The 17,485-nt window shown below is 31.2% G+C and overlaps 2 protein-coding genes across 2 annotated transcripts; both read left to right on the top strand.

Moving 5' to 3' along the window:
- The first annotated feature begins 520 nt into the window (after window positions 1–520).
- On the top strand, window positions 521–1,844 carry LOC117932682 (caffeic acid 3-O-methyltransferase 1-like). The gene is made up of 4 exons (XM_034853958.1): window positions 521–873; window positions 992–1,302; window positions 1,389–1,453; window positions 1,548–1,844. The coding sequence occupies exons 1-4, from the start codon at window positions 533–535 to the stop codon at window positions 1,842–1,844; spliced, it is 1,014 nt and encodes a 337-aa protein (XP_034709849.1). The 5' UTR covers window positions 521–532.
- A 6,845-nt stretch (window positions 1,845–8,689) lies between these two features.
- LOC117931763 (caffeic acid 3-O-methyltransferase-like) lies at window positions 8,690–10,181 on the top strand. The gene is made up of 4 exons (XM_034852821.1): window positions 8,690–9,070; window positions 9,155–9,465; window positions 9,556–9,620; window positions 9,698–10,181. Exons 1-4 carry the CDS (start codon window positions 8,730–8,732, stop codon window positions 9,992–9,994), a joined length of 1,014 nt encoding a protein of 337 aa, XP_034708712.1. The 5' UTR covers window positions 8,690–8,729; the 3' UTR covers window positions 9,995–10,181.
- Window positions 10,182–17,485: the final 7,304 nt, after the last annotated feature.

The following is a 17,485-nucleotide window of genomic DNA, read 5'->3' as shown; positions in this document are numbered from 1 at the left end:
TTTTTTATTTTTTTTACCTTTTCTTTTCTTTTACTTTTCCTATCTATTTTCCAAAACCAAACGGTAAGATTTGATAATATGAAAAAAAAAAATTGATAATATGAAAAAAAAAATTTAGGAATCAGCTAACTTGGTATGATATAAAAATATGGGAAATATGGTAAAAAGGGTTATTTATTTATTTTTAGTAGTATAATAATTTCTTTCAAATTATCATATTTATTAATAATTTTCAAAGGGTGAAAGTTCCTTTTTTGGTATGTGAGGAAAACAGAAAGAGATAAGCTTAAAAAATAATGGATACTACCCTAATATGGAAAAACATCTGGGCAATGGTCTCAATGGCCTGGCCGTGGAGTCTAGTCTGATACAGCTAGGACAGGAGGGATAGTCTCCTTATCCAACTATATATATGGAAAGAGGGAGAGGGAGAAGGAGATTGTGATTAAGGGAAGCAGCGAAGCAAGAAGAAATGCAGACTCATAATGGCAGTGATGGGAAGCAGGAGGCGGCAGAGCACTACTCCAGAGCTATGCAGATGGCGACCTCGTCTGTGGTATGTATGGCTATGCATGTGGCCAACGAGCTTGGCCTTTTTGACATCATTGCCAAAGTGGGTCAGGCTTCTGCCTCAGAGATAGCATCCCACTTAGCCACAAACAACCCGAACGCACCCACAATGCTGGATCGCATTCTCTACGTTCTCACCGCTCACTCTCTCCTCACTTGCTCTGTCGATGACACTGATGATGGGCACTCCAAGAGGGTATACGGGCTCACCCCCGTCTCCAAATTATTCGCCCGTAACGAAGATGGGGTTTCGTTTGCTCCATTAATGGCGTTGAACCAGGACAAAATCTTCATTGGTAGCTGGTCCGTCAGTTCATTTTCCATTTTCCTTTCCCTTTCCCTTTCCCTTTCCCCCTCCTCCCCATGTCCTATTTACCTCTTGTAGTTTAGTGCTCACTGCTCATCTTTCAATCTGTTTCAGGTTCGAAATGACAAACGCGATTCTTGAAGGAGGGATACCATTTGACAGGGCCCATGGGTCAAACGCATTTGAGTACCCTAGAAAGGACCTCAGGTTCAACAAGGTTTTTAACGCAGCAATGCACAACTACACAACCCTATTTATTAACGAGACCCTCGAGTCCTACAAGGGTTTTGAGCACCTCAAAGAGGTGGTGGACGTGGGTGGAGGTCTTGGGGTCACCCTCGGTGCCATCACATCCAAGTACCCCAGCATCAAGGGCATTAACTTCGACTTGCCTCATGTTATAGAACATGCCCCACACTATCCAGGTACGTTACTTCAGGTACTTTTTGTTCTTGCGTCCACTTTCTGTTTCTGGCCAGATTGAAACGGAAAAAATCCTATTTTCTTGCAGGCGTAGAACATGTCGGAGGAGATATGTTTGAGAGCGTTCCCAAAGGAGAAACCATTTTTATGAAGGTGAGTTTGAGTAAATGGAACTTTATTTATTTATTTATTTATTCCTTAATGCTATTTTGATGTAACGGGTAATGATTTTTGCGATATCATGTAGTGGATACTTCATGATTGGAGTGATGAACACTGCTTGAAGTTGTTAAAGAACTGCTACAATGCTCTACCGGAGCATGGGAAGGTGATAGTAGTGGAGGGGGTTCTCCCGGCAGCACCGGAAACAAGCGCTGTTGTGAAAGCTGTCAGTCAAACAGATTTGATAATGATGGCTCAAAACCCCGGAGGGAAGGAGCGGACTCGAGAGGAGTTCCTGGACCTGGCAACTGGAGCTGGGTTTGCTGGAATCAGATTTGAATGCTTTGTCCTTACTTATTGGGTCATGGAATTCTTTAAGTAAACTGCACATTTGGTTATCCTTTTCTCGGTTTAGGGAGAGAGATGGTTTGCCATGTTTTACAACAAGATTTTTCTAATAAAATGAGGGATTCAATTTACTGCTAAATTGTTGTGCAAATAGGAATTTGATAATGAAATTTCATAAAGTGGTATACTCTATTCTGTTGTCTTAACAAAAAGGGGTTGAGCTCTTGCTATTTCTCTACATTGATGGACATGAAAACGAATTAAGAGATGTACACAATTGACATTATTTTTTCTTTAAAAATTATGGTGGTAAGTTAATTCTTAATTGGAACATTCATCTCAACTTAACTATGGTTAGGTTTCCTTCATAAAATACTTAACTAAGATCGTGTTCTTAATCAGAATATTATCCACCTAGATTTAATTATGATTAAGTTTCATCTATGAAAAACTTAATTGAGATCAAGTTCTTAATCATAATATTTACCCGAACTTAACTATCATTAAGTTATATCTACAAAGAACTTAATAGAGATTAAGTTTTCAATTAAGATATTTACCTACTTAACTATGGTTGAATTGTAATTTACAAAGAATTTAATTAACGTTAACTATCATAGTTGTAATTTACATCTATGAAATTCTTTAAGGCTATGTTTGGTTTTTAGAAAATTTGAGGGAAAATATAAAGGGAAAAAAAAAAAAAAAAAATAGAAGGAAAGAAAAAGTAAATGAAAATAAAAAAAATGTAAAAATAATAAATTATTTTTATTTATTACTTTAAATTCATTTTATCTATTTTAACTTATCGATATAAAGATAAAATAAGTTAAAAATTCATAAGTTTCTAATTAGTTTTAATTATATTTGATTTTTTATATTTTCCATGAAACAACCAAACATCAAAAAAATATTTTTTTTATCAATAGAAGCTAAAATTTATCATAGATAAATAAAGGAAAAAAAAAAAAATTACAACTGTGAGAGTCAGCCCTGCTCTTGGTATTCATGCCTTGAATCTTGAGTAATATGCACTTGTGTCCTCTTAAAAGAAAAAAATAAATAAAATGAATAATATTTTATATTGTATTTTTTTTTACTAAAAATAGTATGTTCTAAGTATTAATTAGAGATATTTTTCACAAAAATGAAAAGAAAAAATAGAGAAATTTGTAATGTGTCAATCAAAACTATTTCTATATCCACCAATTTTCTTTACATAACAGAGAAAAGCAGGCTGTTCATGACGTGTACGTGTGGGACTCGTACATGTTTTGTAATACCCCCAATGAACGCTCCGTCGGTACATTCTTTATTGAAAAAAATGGGATTTGATTCACTTATATGAAAATATATAGAAAAAAGAATCCCAAAATTTTTAAATTTGTATTATCTTCATATATTTAAAAATAATTTAAAGTACATGCACTTTTTAAATAATCGTCTAATTATTCTCAAAAATGCTCTTTTTACTTACCATGTCATTCAAATCAATTGACAACTAGACTATTTTATATATATGTTTCATTTTCGTTTAGATATTTTATTATTATTATTATTATTATTATTATTATTTTACTATTTTATTATTTGAGATTTTTTTTCTCTAGAAACAAACATTTCATAGGATTCTTATTTTAGTTTCCTAAAAGTTTAGGAAATATTGTGCATAAAAAAAATCCTATTTAAATAGGATTAATATTTTTTTTTTATTTCCTAGAATTTTAAGAGTAAATATTGTCAAACAAATCCTATTTAATCATAATTACCAATGCAAAAAGTAATAAGGTTGCTTATTAAATAATAAATAATAAATTTAATAATATATAATTATTTTAATTATGATTAATTTATTTAATATAAAATAATTGTTTATTTATTTATTTATTTATTTTTATACCATATATCCAAGTACAATCATATTGTAAAACATTTTATATGAAAAACCCTTATAACAAATTTTATTCTCTATTATATTAAACAATTATTAATATTATATAATAAATACAAATTTATTATTGATTTATTTATTATAAAAAATATGAATTTATTTTTAACTTATTAATACTATAATAAACTCTTTTTTTTTTCAAAATCTTATTTTATAATATTTCTAGAGAAAAAATCAAAATAATAAAATAATAAAAATAAAAAACATTATTATTATTATTATTATTATTTTTATATATTTTCATATTAATAAATTAAATCTCACTTTTTCCATTCTTTATTGTTACTACAGGGTATTGAAGTGCAAGGAGATTTTACTTATTGGTGTTAATTAAGTGGTCTTTGGACTTTTGTTACTCTTCATGGCTTTTTTGGATTAATAGGTTTCCTGATATGTTAATTCGAGCTTGCTAGATCTGTTCAATTGCAATCTTATAATGCAATCGCATTCTTTGCTCTTGCTATTTTTGTTTTATATTCCTAATTTGTCCCGTAGGTGAGTTTGATGGGTTCTTTGTGCCTACTTTTGGTAACTTTTTTCCTTTCATTTCCTTCACTTTTCTCTTCATTTTCTTCCTCATGTTTTTTAACATTGAAATTAATGGTGGGTAACATAGTGACAATCATCCACGAAAATATTAAAACAAGCCAAAGATAGAAAATAAATAAATAAACAAAAGTGGGGGATAAGAGCAATTTCCATCTGTAGACAGTACACACACTGTGACATGTAGGAATTAATATAGGATTGTAGCAGTAGCAGCGGGAGGCGGTGGGATGAGGACTGTTAGGAAGTGTCCCAAATTCCTAATTAGTATAGATTCCTTTTTTGTAACGAATATTATATAGAATATTTATAGGTTGATATATTATTGTAATATTAGACTTCCTTATAGAATAAGGAAGGTTGTTGGAAATATCTCTATAAATATTCTAGGTCATGAGATGAAGATGAACCTGTAGAGATTATACGAGGTGGATAGAGATATGAGGAAGAACGAGAAGTACTCTGTGGAGCGAGAGGGCTCGTAGTAGGGTATGGATACAAGGAGTGGGAAAACATGTGATGTTTCGAGAACCCAATAGTTGTATTTGGTTCTGTCATCTATAATATTCTCTATTGTATAGTGGAATCATTCTCTCTCATCTGTGGACGTAGGCATGGTTGGCCGAACCACGTTAAAACCTCGTATACTGTATGTGTCATTGTTTTATCTTTATGTTCTTGAACTAACATTGTTGGCATCAAAGCTTTCGCTGACACAACAGAGAATAGGCCTTGGCATCTCCCAAGCTCCGCCTACTCGAGGGGCAATGCACTCAAGGATATATGCAGAAGGCAACAAACCTTTCAGACCTACACTCACCGCATGCCCATCAAAGCTAGCTGATCAGACAATTAGCCTGACTATTTTGGGAAGATATTGTTCTTCTTGATGCCATGTTGCCCTATAAAGCATTAGGTATAATTAAATTAGCTACTAAGAAACCAATTAGACAATTGAGATTCATAAGGAAGAATAGGAATTTATAGAAGATGAAACCAAAACTTAAACTAATGTGTCACTCATCTATCCCGAAATTAAACTAAAATAAGTTCCCAACAAGATCATAACCTAGTGTTCTGATACCATTTTGTCACGCCCCAAAACCCACTCCAAGGACATGACGGTCATTTCATACCTTAAGCCCAAAGGCTCAAAGTGGAAATGACACAAACATTCGTATTGTAACTGGAAATTTACCAATTACCAAATTCATGTTCAGAGAAGTATGACAAAATTCTAAAATCTCCAAGTATCAACTTTAAAAAAACTAATACATTAACCAAAATGTTATTGTCCAAATAACTCCAAACTTAAAATAATTCAAACAAGAATTAAGTTTTAACATCTAAACAATCTCCAAAATAAAGAAAGTTTAAACAAATGTCCTAATAAAGCCAAATTTCCCTCCTAACGGCCACTCCTCGCTTGAATTGAGGTTACCTAAAAGATTATCAACAAATGGGGATGAGCTCAAAACCCAATAAGGAACATTAATACAGTTTCATGGATCAAACATTTTCAGTCATTCTTGCAAATAGGAGATATAACATATACTTATTTTCATACAAACTTTTGAGTTCAAAATGCTAATACATTCAAAATTTTCAACAAAACTTTCTCGTATCCATTTCAAAACAATTTCTCATCAAATAATTTTTCATCAAAACTAAATCGAATACATTCAAAATATCTTTACTTTGGTTATCGTATAACAAATGATGCCCAATTAAGTGAGACTTCACAATTGAGTAATTAGTTTCAAATTTGTTCCATTTAAGGTGAGCAAAACTAAATGTCAACAATTATAACCCATTGACTAGGGTGATAAAATCAATTATTATAACTCGTTGATTATAGCTATAAGGTCAACTATTATAATCAGTTGACTAGGGTCATATAATATCAACTTTTATAATTCGTTTATTAGGGCAGAAAATATCAACAATTATAACCTGTTGACTAGAGCCATATAATCCAAAATCAAACACTTTATTTCATTAATTCGAACTTACAAAACAAAACATCATATCTCCTCAATTTTTCATTTTTCATAAACAAAGAAAATTTTCAAATATAATTTCCATACAAAACACATATTTGATCCATGTGTAAAGATAAAAATAATATTTTTACACATTTCAAAATACAATATAAAAAATAAAAGTATTTTCTTTTATAAAAATCTGCATTAATTTTCGTTACTTTGAAAAAACATTCAAAATCTTGAAGTATTTAACTCTAAAGAATTTCCTCCTCACCTAACATAATATCATACACAATATTGATTATTGATTATTTATCTAAATATATAAATTTGACAATCCTAAAAATATTTTATTTAGTATTAAAAATCTTAATTAATTTATCATGTTAATATTATTACCATTCAATATTATTTTCAATTTCCTAAATAATAATTTATTTATCTTTTCTAACTTATCTAAATTAATTTTTTTAAGAATATTTATTTGTATTAAACTATTATTACTATTATTTAAATCTCTTACTCAAACTTAACAAATGCCCCATGCATTTTTTTAATTTTTTTTTCCAACAATTCTGTACCAACTCCACTCATTATTATTATTATTATTATTATTATTTTCAATACCCAACGACACCTTAACCTATTTCTCTTCCAAGCCATCAACATCATTTTCTTTCTCATTGTTTACTAAAATACTATTTACTTCCTTTTCTAGGTTCACGTGCAGACCATTTTTTTTTTTTTAACATGCCAAATCCTTCCTACCTATGCGCATCTTTCATCTTTTTTTTTTCTCCTCTCTAAAGTCAAAATTTTTAATCTCCATATTTACAAATTTTATGGTAATTTTCACATCCGAAACTATATATTTATTTATTTTTCTAAATCCATTCATTTGAATAATCAAAATTTGTTGATCTCCATTAATAGATCAAACTATGTTCATAAATTTTTAATATTTTTAACCTAGAAATTAATTAAATGAACTCCAATCAAAATTGAGATATTCCAAAAAATATCTAAAATTTTCAAAACTAATTAATGAATATAAAATATTAATTTAAGGATTAAAAATCTTACCCGAAAAATTGATCTTCAAACCCTAAACCTCCAAATCTTCAACTCTATGTTCTTTGATTTTCTAATATTTGTGTAAAAGGGTTTTCTGAATAGAGAGAATAAGAAAAATTTAATTTATACCTAGGGGTTTTCAATGCGAAAAGACTTTTTTATCCTTATTAAATTACTTTAATTAATTATTAAATTTTAAATTATAATTTTACCCTTAAATTGGGTATGGGCAATTACATGTGTTTTTTGCCACAGATGGAAATGGTATCCCACACTGGTAGGGTATGTTACGGAGTATTGTGTGGGGACCCCAGTTTTTTAATCGTTTTGGTTCCTTCATTTATTATATTTATGAATCACGCAATTTACACTTTTGACCTTGGATATAGAGTGAAGCATAATATTTGTTTGACCAAATTTAAATATTTGTTTTTTAAAATATTTAAACAAATTAATAGTTGAAAATAATTTATAATTAATGAGTTGTTCAAAAAGAATTCTGATTTTTATTTTTAAGAATTAAAAATTTTTTAAATAGTTTACCATTTTGTTTGAAACATATTAATTAAAGTTTCTATTATTATTATTATTATTATTTGATAATTAGTAAATTTAAGGTATCATCAATAATAGAATTTGAACCTACGATACACTTCTCAGTATTCGCCTTGATCAATTTGGCTACTCTAGCAATATAAGCTTCTATTATTTTATGCCATTAATGGTAAAAAAAAAAAATACCACTCTAATTAATTCAAATAAGAATTATGACTTTTGATGATGCAAAATTCCACTTCTTATTCATCAACTTGTCCCATGTATAAAATAAAGCTAAATATTTTATTAGTATATGGATAATGTAAACACTTTGTGGGTATTAAAATAAAATTTAGGGTATTAAAATAATATTATAGAATTTTTAATGTGAGTTAATTTTATTGACATTTTCAAAAGATTTAATTAAATATATTTGACTGTTAGTTTGAAATTTCATCGTATGCAATGTCTTGATTACCTTTCTCATTTGATATTTCCATTTAATTTTTATGAATTTTTAAATCAGCTATTTGCATTTCGAACTTCGAGAGGGGTGAATGCCGATGATGGGAAAAAAAAAACAACCAACTATTAATAAAAGTTGGATACAAATAAATGTGATAATGGTAAGGTAATGATGGGGAAATAATGGGCCTCAGGGGAAGGTTGGTGGAACTATAGCCTCTTGCACTACCATAAAATCGTGATTCAAGCCAGGAACAAAGCCGAAGCCATAATGGGTTCTTCAACAGAAGAAAGGCAGTACAGCCATGGCAGTACCGGTGAAGAAGATGAAATACAAGAGGCAGAGCACTACTGCAATGCCATGCAGTTGGTGGCCTCCTCTCTGTTACCTATGGTTATGCAAACGGCCATTGAGCTTGGCCTTTTTCATATCATTGCCAAAGCTGGTCAGGCCTCTGCCTCAGAAATAGCATCCCAGCTGCGTGCAAACAACCCGGCCGCACCCAACATGTTGGACCGCATCCTCTACTTTCTCACCTCTCACTCTGTCCTCACTTGCTCTGCGCTTGATGCTGATGGTGGGCGGCTCAAGAGGGTGTATGGACTCACACCTGTCTCCAAATATTTTGTCCCTGACCAAGATGGCATTTCATTGAGCCCATTGCTGACATTGACTCAGGACAAGGTCTTCATGGATAGCTGGTCAGTCTGCTCTATCTTTTTCGTTTTATCTACCTTGTCTGTGGGGTCACAACTGACTCCAGATATCTCCCAATACTTCTTCAGGTGCCATCTGAATAACTCAATTATTGAAGGAGGAATACCATTCAACAGGGCCCATGGAGTAAACGCATTTGAGTATACTGGCAAGAACCCCAGATTCAATCAGGCCTTCAACACGGCCATGCTCAACCACACAATTATGATTACTAATAAAATCGTTGAATCCTACAAGGGTTTTGGGAATCTTAAGCAGGTGGTGGATGTTGGTGGCGGTCTGGGAACCACACTTGGTATAATCACATCAAAATACCCCAGCATCAAGGCAATTAATTTTGACTTGCCTCATGTTATACAGCATGCTTTGCCTCATCCTGGTATTTCTTTGTATTGTCTCATTTCACCGAGTTTAGTTTTGAATTCACAAGTTCCCCGAGTTGAAATTGGGTGATTCAAATTTGTTGCAGGGGTGGAACACCTTGGAGGAGATATGTTTGAAAGTGTTCCCAATGGAGAAGCCATGTTTCTGAAGGTGGGTTTAAGTTTCTCTTAATATACTAAACATGATAATACTATTTCTGATCTAATGATTTGTCAAATCATATGTAGTGGATACTTCATGACTGGAGTGATGAACACTGCTTGAAGTTGTTGAAGAACTGCTACAAAGCTCTGCCAGAGCATGGCAAGGCAATTGTGGTGGAGGGGTTTCTTCCAGAAATACCGGAGGGGAGTGCTTCTGTGCAAGCTCTCTGTGAAGGAGATTTGATTATGATGACTCAAAACCCTGGAGGAAGGGAGCGGACAAGGCAGGAGTTCCTGGACCTGGCAATGGCAGCTGGATTTGCTGGCATCAGATTTGAGTGCCTTGTGTATAATTACTGGGTCATGGAATTCTTCAAGTAAACAGCACTTATAGTCAGACTCTTATCTATTCACGTTTGTGAGTGAAAAGTTGTGTTTGGAAGGTGAGAAACCAAAATAATTATATTTGATCAATGAACATCTGCTGGTAAGTGAATCATGTGATTCACGTCTTCATTTGATTCCATTGTTGTTGTAAACTTCATTTATCATCATCAAATTACTTATACATTTCAGCAAATTGTAACACATTTTTATTACGTCTCTAGGCAATATCATCTTGCAATCAAGTGTGAACCCAACCCGTTCATAAATAAGTTGGGTCATAAAGGTTGTTTGGGTATGATTAAATAAATAGGTTAGACAAGTTGAGTAATCAAATCTAAATACATCCCATTCGTAAACAAGTCATAAAGGTCATTTTGATGTCATTAAATAAATAGGTTAGACAAGTTGAGTAGTCAAATCCGAAGACGATATATGATCATAACACGAACATGACTACATCTAAACCAAACCCGATCAAATTCATATTGTTCTTTTTTTAAATAATGTTGTGGTATCTTGTCAAAATTACCACCGTTATTCCCCCACGTGCTTAACAAAACAGATCACATGTAAATGGACCAGACCAGGCTCAATACCCTCTTAGTTGGGCTTCAAGCTAGGCTCAGGCTAAGGGTCTCCAAAAAGCCCGCGGCCCACGGCTCGGCAGGCCTGAGCCCATTTCTGGATGGGCCGGGCCATGGGCCCCAATTTAGGCCCGGCCCGGCCCGTCGGGCTGCCCCGCCACTTAAAAAATATATATATATATATATATATAAAAATATTCAAGAAATATAAAAGGCTACATTAATAAAAATATTCATTGCTAACTATTTTACTCATTGAATGTATACATTACATTTGAAAATATGGGAAAAGTTTACATCACTACAAAATAAATACATCCCAACTAGGTTAACACCTACTTATTTGTCAATCATTTGTACTTTTCAACCACAAAAATAAAAATAAAAATATGACATACATTTAGTAAAATATTTTAATCATTATCTCTTGGTGGTGATGGCGAACTATCGCAAATCCATGAAGATCTTGATGATTTTAGTTTTTCCATATCGACAAGCATATTTTCTTCTTGAATAGAATCAAATATCATTTTATCTGCTATTGCCTAGTCTTTCACACATATATTTGCTTCAATAGAATCCGGCGCTAAGCTGCATCGTTTATCACTAACTACTCTTCCACCTGCACTAAAAGCAGCTTCTGATGCAACTGTACTAACAGGAACTGTTAGTACATCACGAGCAATGATAGAAAGCACATGATATTTGTGTTGTTGTGATTTCCACCATATTAAAATATCAAAATCTTCATCATCTTCAAATGAAATTAAATCAATATTAAGATATCTATCTAAATCAGTTGTGTTGTTTGGAGAACTATTTGTTGCTTTCTTTTGACTTTTTAACATTTCTAGAGCTTCTTTATAAAAAGATGAAGAGCTTGTAGATGTAGGTGGTAATTTAATAGAACTAATATCATCACCATATTTTTCTTTATAATAGTTATATAAATTATATAATAATGAATTTACTTCATTTTTAATTTCTTCAATTTTTATTTGGTCATTAAAATAAATAATTGTTAACCATTCATCCAAAGCTTCAAATTTCAATCTAGGGTCCACAATTAAACCAAGATAAAAAATTAAAGGTATTTTTCCCCAATATTTTCTAAATTTTTCTATCATTGCAAATATTGCATCATTAAATATATCCAAATTTAAATATTTTTGAAGTACAATAAAAATATTAGTTATTTGCATGACAACTCGGTTTGAAGATGGATAATATACACCACAAATTTTTTTTGTTGAAGTATCAAATACTTCAAAAAGATCTCTTAAAAGATCTGCAATATGTCAATCATAATCATTTAATACATCAATATCTGCTTCACAATCATTGCTAATTAATTGTATTTCATATAGTTCTACTACTTTTCTATATTTTATAATAGTTTGTAAAAGTTTATAAGTGGAATTCCATCTAGTGGGCATATCCAAATTTATATTTCTTTTTTTCATATTTAACATTTTGCAACAATCAAAAAATAATTTATGTTTTGCTTGAAAACTATTAAGACCCGCAGCAATGCCTCTAATTTTTTTTAATGTATAATCAACGTGTTTTAATCCATCTTTTACAATTAAATTTAAAATATGTGCACAACAACGCACATAAAATATTTTACATTGATATTCTTTTATTTGCCAATATCGTTTTAATCTAGATACTGCTGCATCATTATTAGAAGCATTATCTAATGTTATTGTAAATATTTTATCACGAATGACAAAATTTATAATTTCATCATTTATTAAAGATGCTATATTTTTACCATTATGTGGAGCATTTATTATTTTAAATGAAATAATTCTTTTATTTAATTTCCATTCATTATCAATATAATGAGCAGTTATACATAAAAAAAACCACTGTGAGTTAAAGATGTCCAAATATCAGATGTTAAACAATTTTTTCCTTCAAAATTTGCAAAAAAAAATTTTAAATTTTCTTTTTGTGTTTCAAAATTTTTTATAAGAATTCTTTTAACTGTATTTCCAGAGTAACCTTGAAACTGAGGATTAACAGCTCGTTGCATTGTTCCCGTAAAATCATGAGTTTCCATGAAATTGAAAGGTTGTTATGCTCTTATTATATAACCAATCATTTCTTCACGACAATAAGATTCATCATAAGAAAATGTTTTTAAATTTCCACTTTCATCTTTACCTAATTGCATATAATTTCTAATATCTACATTATTTTTAGTTTTACAATTTTCATGATGCCTTTTTAAATGACCTGTACCTACATTTGAGCCACCACTAAGAAGTTTGTTACAAATTTTACATTTTGCTTTTATTTCTTTTTTATTATTTTCTAAATTTATTTCTATTCTATAAAAAAAAATCCATATATTTGAAGTAAATTTTTTGTTATCACATGCATTAGATGAAGAACAAGAACCACTTGTCATAATTATAATTATTGATAAAATATTATGCTAAAAATAATAAATGTAAAATTAAAATATAACAAATAAATAAAAGAAAATGTGAAGTATGTTACTAAATTGGAGAACCAAAGCAGAAATTCCTTCAAATTTGAACTCTTTGAACCACCAATGCTTGTTTTTCACCACCAATAATATTGAATAATTTGAGACAAAATGCAATAATTAGAAATATTGTGGAATGGGAGAGAGCTTAAGAGAATAGAAAAAAATTGAGGTTATTTAATATTTATAGGGATTTAAATATTAGGATTTAATTTTTTTTTTTTTAAATGTCAAGACCGTTCAACTGTCATATATTTGATATTTATGAATTATGAGTGGCATGCTCAACGGTCATGTGACCGTTGAACAGCCAACTCACTTTTATTTTTTTTCAAAAATCATACAACATTTCTAATATATATATAACTAATGCAAAATAGTTACACAAAAGAGGGCCAGCTCAGTTGGTGGCTAGCTCTCCTTGAATGCTTATGGATCCATTTCCTTCAAAACTCAAAAATATTTTAATTTTTACCCAAAGCCCGCCTAGCCCGCCCAACTCGAGGGCCCACGAGCTGGGCTACGAGCCTTAGATTTACCAAGGGCCCGGCCCGGCCGGCCCGTTGACCAATCAACGGGTTCAATGGCCCGCCCCGGCCCGTTGGAGACCCTTAGCTCAGGCCACCCCTGCCCAAGCCCAAATGAGGCTTTAGGCAGTTCTTATGCCAAATTGGAAGTTAAACTTGAGTCCAAGCTTGACCTAAGCCCAACTCCTTAATATGCACATTGTAAAATGAAAACAATACAAAAGTTAGTTCAATAGCATGTCAAAATTTTCAGCATTTACAAAGTTTAAATCTCATCTCTAGTATAACTATTAGGATATTTTATATTAATTTTAGTTGTTGACAATTTTGTTCCTTTTCATTCTATTATAAAATCTAAAAATATCCACTGAAGATTCATGGTTGTTGTTCACTCAATTGGATTATAAAATCTAAGTTAGAATTTGAAAGGGTATGAATTGGATTGATTTCAACAACTTTAGTTAAAATGTGTTAAAATTTGTTTTGGGTAAAATAGGAGCACTCAAGCACTGGCCAAAGCATTCAAGCGCTAAAAGTCACAACTCAAGCACTTAAATAAGCACCTCAAAGGTTAAGTTTGCTTGAGCACTCATGTTGAGAATTGTCAATCAAGCTTTCAATAACATTTATGAGTCTTTTTCCATCCCATATATGGTATTTATTATATATATATATGGTTTTGATGCTTGGCCTAACTTGGATTTGCCCATGGAATGAGTTAGGGTTGAAAAAATCAATCTGAACCCAACCTTAAAGGGATTGGATTGGGCTCAAATCAGGCTTCGACCCGAAAAATTCAAACAGACTCAAGCTAGTCATCAAGGCAATAGACTAAATTCAATTCTCTACGAAGGTATATATAAGATTGCATGGCACAAATGGCATATTTTATATAAGTCACAAATATAATAGTTGAATTTTTTGAAGTGGCACTATATGTGAGAACGTTTATGTCCACATAATAACTGGTACAACTAACTAACAAAAGCTAAAATAGCTCGTTAAAATGAAGGCTACAAATGAATAACTATACTACTATATATATATATATTTAGGGTTTTTCTATAATGATACTATTACCGCAAAGTGTATTAAAGAGGTACCATTAGGATGAGCTTGGTATTGCACCAAAGAGGTACCATAAAATCTTTCTAGGAGTGAGTTATAAGAAAATAGGTGGCATACTAGACCATCGGCTCATATTTTGTATGACCACATCCAAGTACTAGCATGTACAACATGAGGTCATGTTTAGTTAGATGGATTTACTCATATGTTATGTGTGTGTCGTGTTAAATATACATAATTATCATTTAATGAGATTTAGTAATGGATAAACGTGTTTAATAATTTTCTTAAGAATAAATTTTATATGTGAAATATTTCCATAGGGGTGTTAACTACAAAATTTGAAATTAACATTAGTTAAACATATTTAAACTAAATCTTAGGAGATGTGAATGAAATTAACCTTAATCAAATATAAGATAGGATAAATGATACAGTAATTTATTAAACTTTTATTTTAATATCCCTTTTATATTAATTAAATATAATAATTCTAAGTTAAAGATATGTACTATACATATTGCAAAGATTATAAATTTATTCTTCTTATCCATTTTTTGTTAAACTATTTTTATATTATCAGTTGTAAAATAAAAACATAACATTCAAAGAGCCAAAATTAATTACGATCCTTTAATTTTTTATTTTTTTTAATCTGATCAAAGAAATCAAATTGATTTAATTAGTCAAATTTAATTCTTATAGCCACTTGGGCTTTCAAGTTGTAGTCGTGTAGACTTTAAGGTTATACCCATTTAGTATTTTCTCGCATTCTACCACTACACCTGCAATGTATGCAGTCCTCCCATGATAGTCTTTTGTCACGTGACTAGAGTTTCGTCGCAATAGCACAGTATGTGCGACACCCCCCTATAAGCCTATTCAAGGAGCTCAGCCTGCACGTCATGCTTTTCAAATGCTTTATATTGATTGGTTTCATCTTGCCATAAACTCATTAGGGAAACAACTCCAAATCCTGATCAATTTGTGTAGGAGTAACCAAGTTTCTTTTTCATTGTTAAGTCAATGACTAGCGACAAACTCCTCAAACACAATCGGGTCGACATGCATGAACTCCAAAGAATCTTCCAACAACACCTACATACCCAATGCTTAAAGCATGATCCTCACTACAGTTTGCTTTAACCAGCCAATATATTCTTCTTGATAAGCACTCCCGCTACACTATTATGGACACTAGACAAATAGTCTGTGACACTTTGCTCATCTACAACCACTATTGTACCATTGCATCTTCCATTTTTCCGCTGCTATCCCAAGTTATTTTTGCCACTATCACACCCTACTCTATTATAACACTCGAACATTACTATATTCTAATTGCAGTCTCTTAGGATTTTCTTAAAGTTTAAGTTGTGTTGTATTTTGCTAACGATGTGCGCATAAAATGAGGTTTGACTATCAAATCCCTAGAGGTGGGACATTGGTTCCCTACAATACCGAGGTTGATACTCAAGGAGGTTGATTTACTTTAAGGATAGTGATTTATCACATCTCAATCAATTAAATATGATAAGTACCTATTTCAAATATATTTTCTTGTTTGCTTTGTTTTAGGGTTGGCCAGCTTTTGTCTACTTTCATTCTGTGAAACCTAATTTACCAACAAAAAGGAATTCCTAGAGTTGGTAAAGTTGTGAGATTTAAATGGTTTGTTCTTGCTTATTGGGTATGGAATTGTGGACCCCGCATTTCGGCTCATGCGTTTTCCCACTCGATGGCGAGCTCGATTTTGATTTCAAAAATTGATTTTTATTTATTAGGAAATATTGACTTGGAGTCGCCACTTATTTTTGTTTTATTTTTAAAAGGGTAAACAAAATAAGAAAGAAAAACCCTAAGTGTGACTCCTTATTTGGAAAAGGTGGTCTATGAAAAACCGGATCAGGTTCGGGGGTCAGGTTACTTATCGGGAAGGTACGGTAAAGACCGTAACACCCCTTTAAGTCCCTAAAGTCGGGTCTCTACTAATAAAATGAAGCTAACATGGCAATCAATGAGAAAATCAATGAATACTCAAAGCGATCATGCACATATGGGAATCAAAACATATATAAAGAATGAACAAAATATGAGTGGATACGTACCTGGTCCTCCAATCACAAATGCGCTACCATGAAACAGGATTAGTGAATCACGAATAAATAAAATTATGTGCATGTCAAGGAACAAAATAAATCAAACAAGCATGGTAAATAAATAAATAAATCAATCAATCAATCAGTCATAAAATCACATGTGTGGGGCCCTCACCAAAGCCCGATTTATCTTGCATGAATTAATCTCATGAATCCCATTATTTCTGAATTATGAAGATTCATCATTCTTGCTTGTGTAAAAATTAAAAGAAATAGAACATTATTTTAAAATCGGAGTGGAATTAAAACTGTTCGAGAGAAAATTGGATTTTTGAGATTTATTTAGAAATTGGAGTTTGTGAATTAAGTTTAAGAATTGGAATTTAGAAATTAAATTTAAAAGAAATTGGAATGTTGAAAATTATTTGAGAGTTTGGAACTATAAAAATTAAATTATGAAAATTGGAATATTGAAAATTATTTGAAAGTGGAATTTTAAAAATAAATGAATAAATAAAATAATAATAATAACGAAGAAAATAATAATGATTAGATAAATAATTGCGAAAATTATAATTTTGGAATTTGAAAATTGAATTTAGAGATTAGAAATTTGAAGAATTATTTAGAAATGAAATTTTAAATAAATGAATAAAGTAATAATAAGAAGGACAATTAAATAAATAAATGTGAAAATTGGAGTTTTG

This window comes from Vitis riparia, chromosome 15 (genome assembly GCF_004353265.1).
Source record: "Vitis riparia cultivar Riparia Gloire de Montpellier isolate 1030 chromosome 15, EGFV_Vit.rip_1.0, whole genome shotgun sequence".
NCBI lineage: Eukaryota > Viridiplantae > Streptophyta > Magnoliopsida > Vitales > Vitaceae > Vitis > Vitis riparia.
This window is presented reverse-complemented; position numbering and strand designations above follow the sequence as displayed.

Coding starts and splice junctions, on each gene's coding strand:
- LOC117932682 (XM_034853958.1), top strand. CDS start 533: ATGCAGATGGCGACCTCGTCTGTGGTATGTATGGCTATGCATGTGGCC. Junction 874..991: donor AAAATCTTCATTGGTAGCTG/GTCCGTCAGTTC, acceptor AATCTGTTTCAG/GTTCGAAATGACAAACGCGA. Junction 1,454..1,547: donor GAGAAACCATTTTTATGAAG/GTGAGTTTGAGT, acceptor GATATCATGTAG/TGGATACTTCATGATTGGAG.
- LOC117931763 (XM_034852821.1), top strand. CDS start 8,730: ATGCAGTTGGTGGCCTCCTCTCTGTTACCTATGGTTATGCAAACGGCC. Junction 9,466..9,555: donor GCATGCTTTGCCTCATCCTG/GTATTTCTTTGT, acceptor AATTTGTTGCAG/GGGTGGAACACCTTGGAGGA. Junction 9,621..9,697: donor GAGAAGCCATGTTTCTGAAG/GTGGGTTTAAGT, acceptor AATCATATGTAG/TGGATACTTCATGACTGGAG.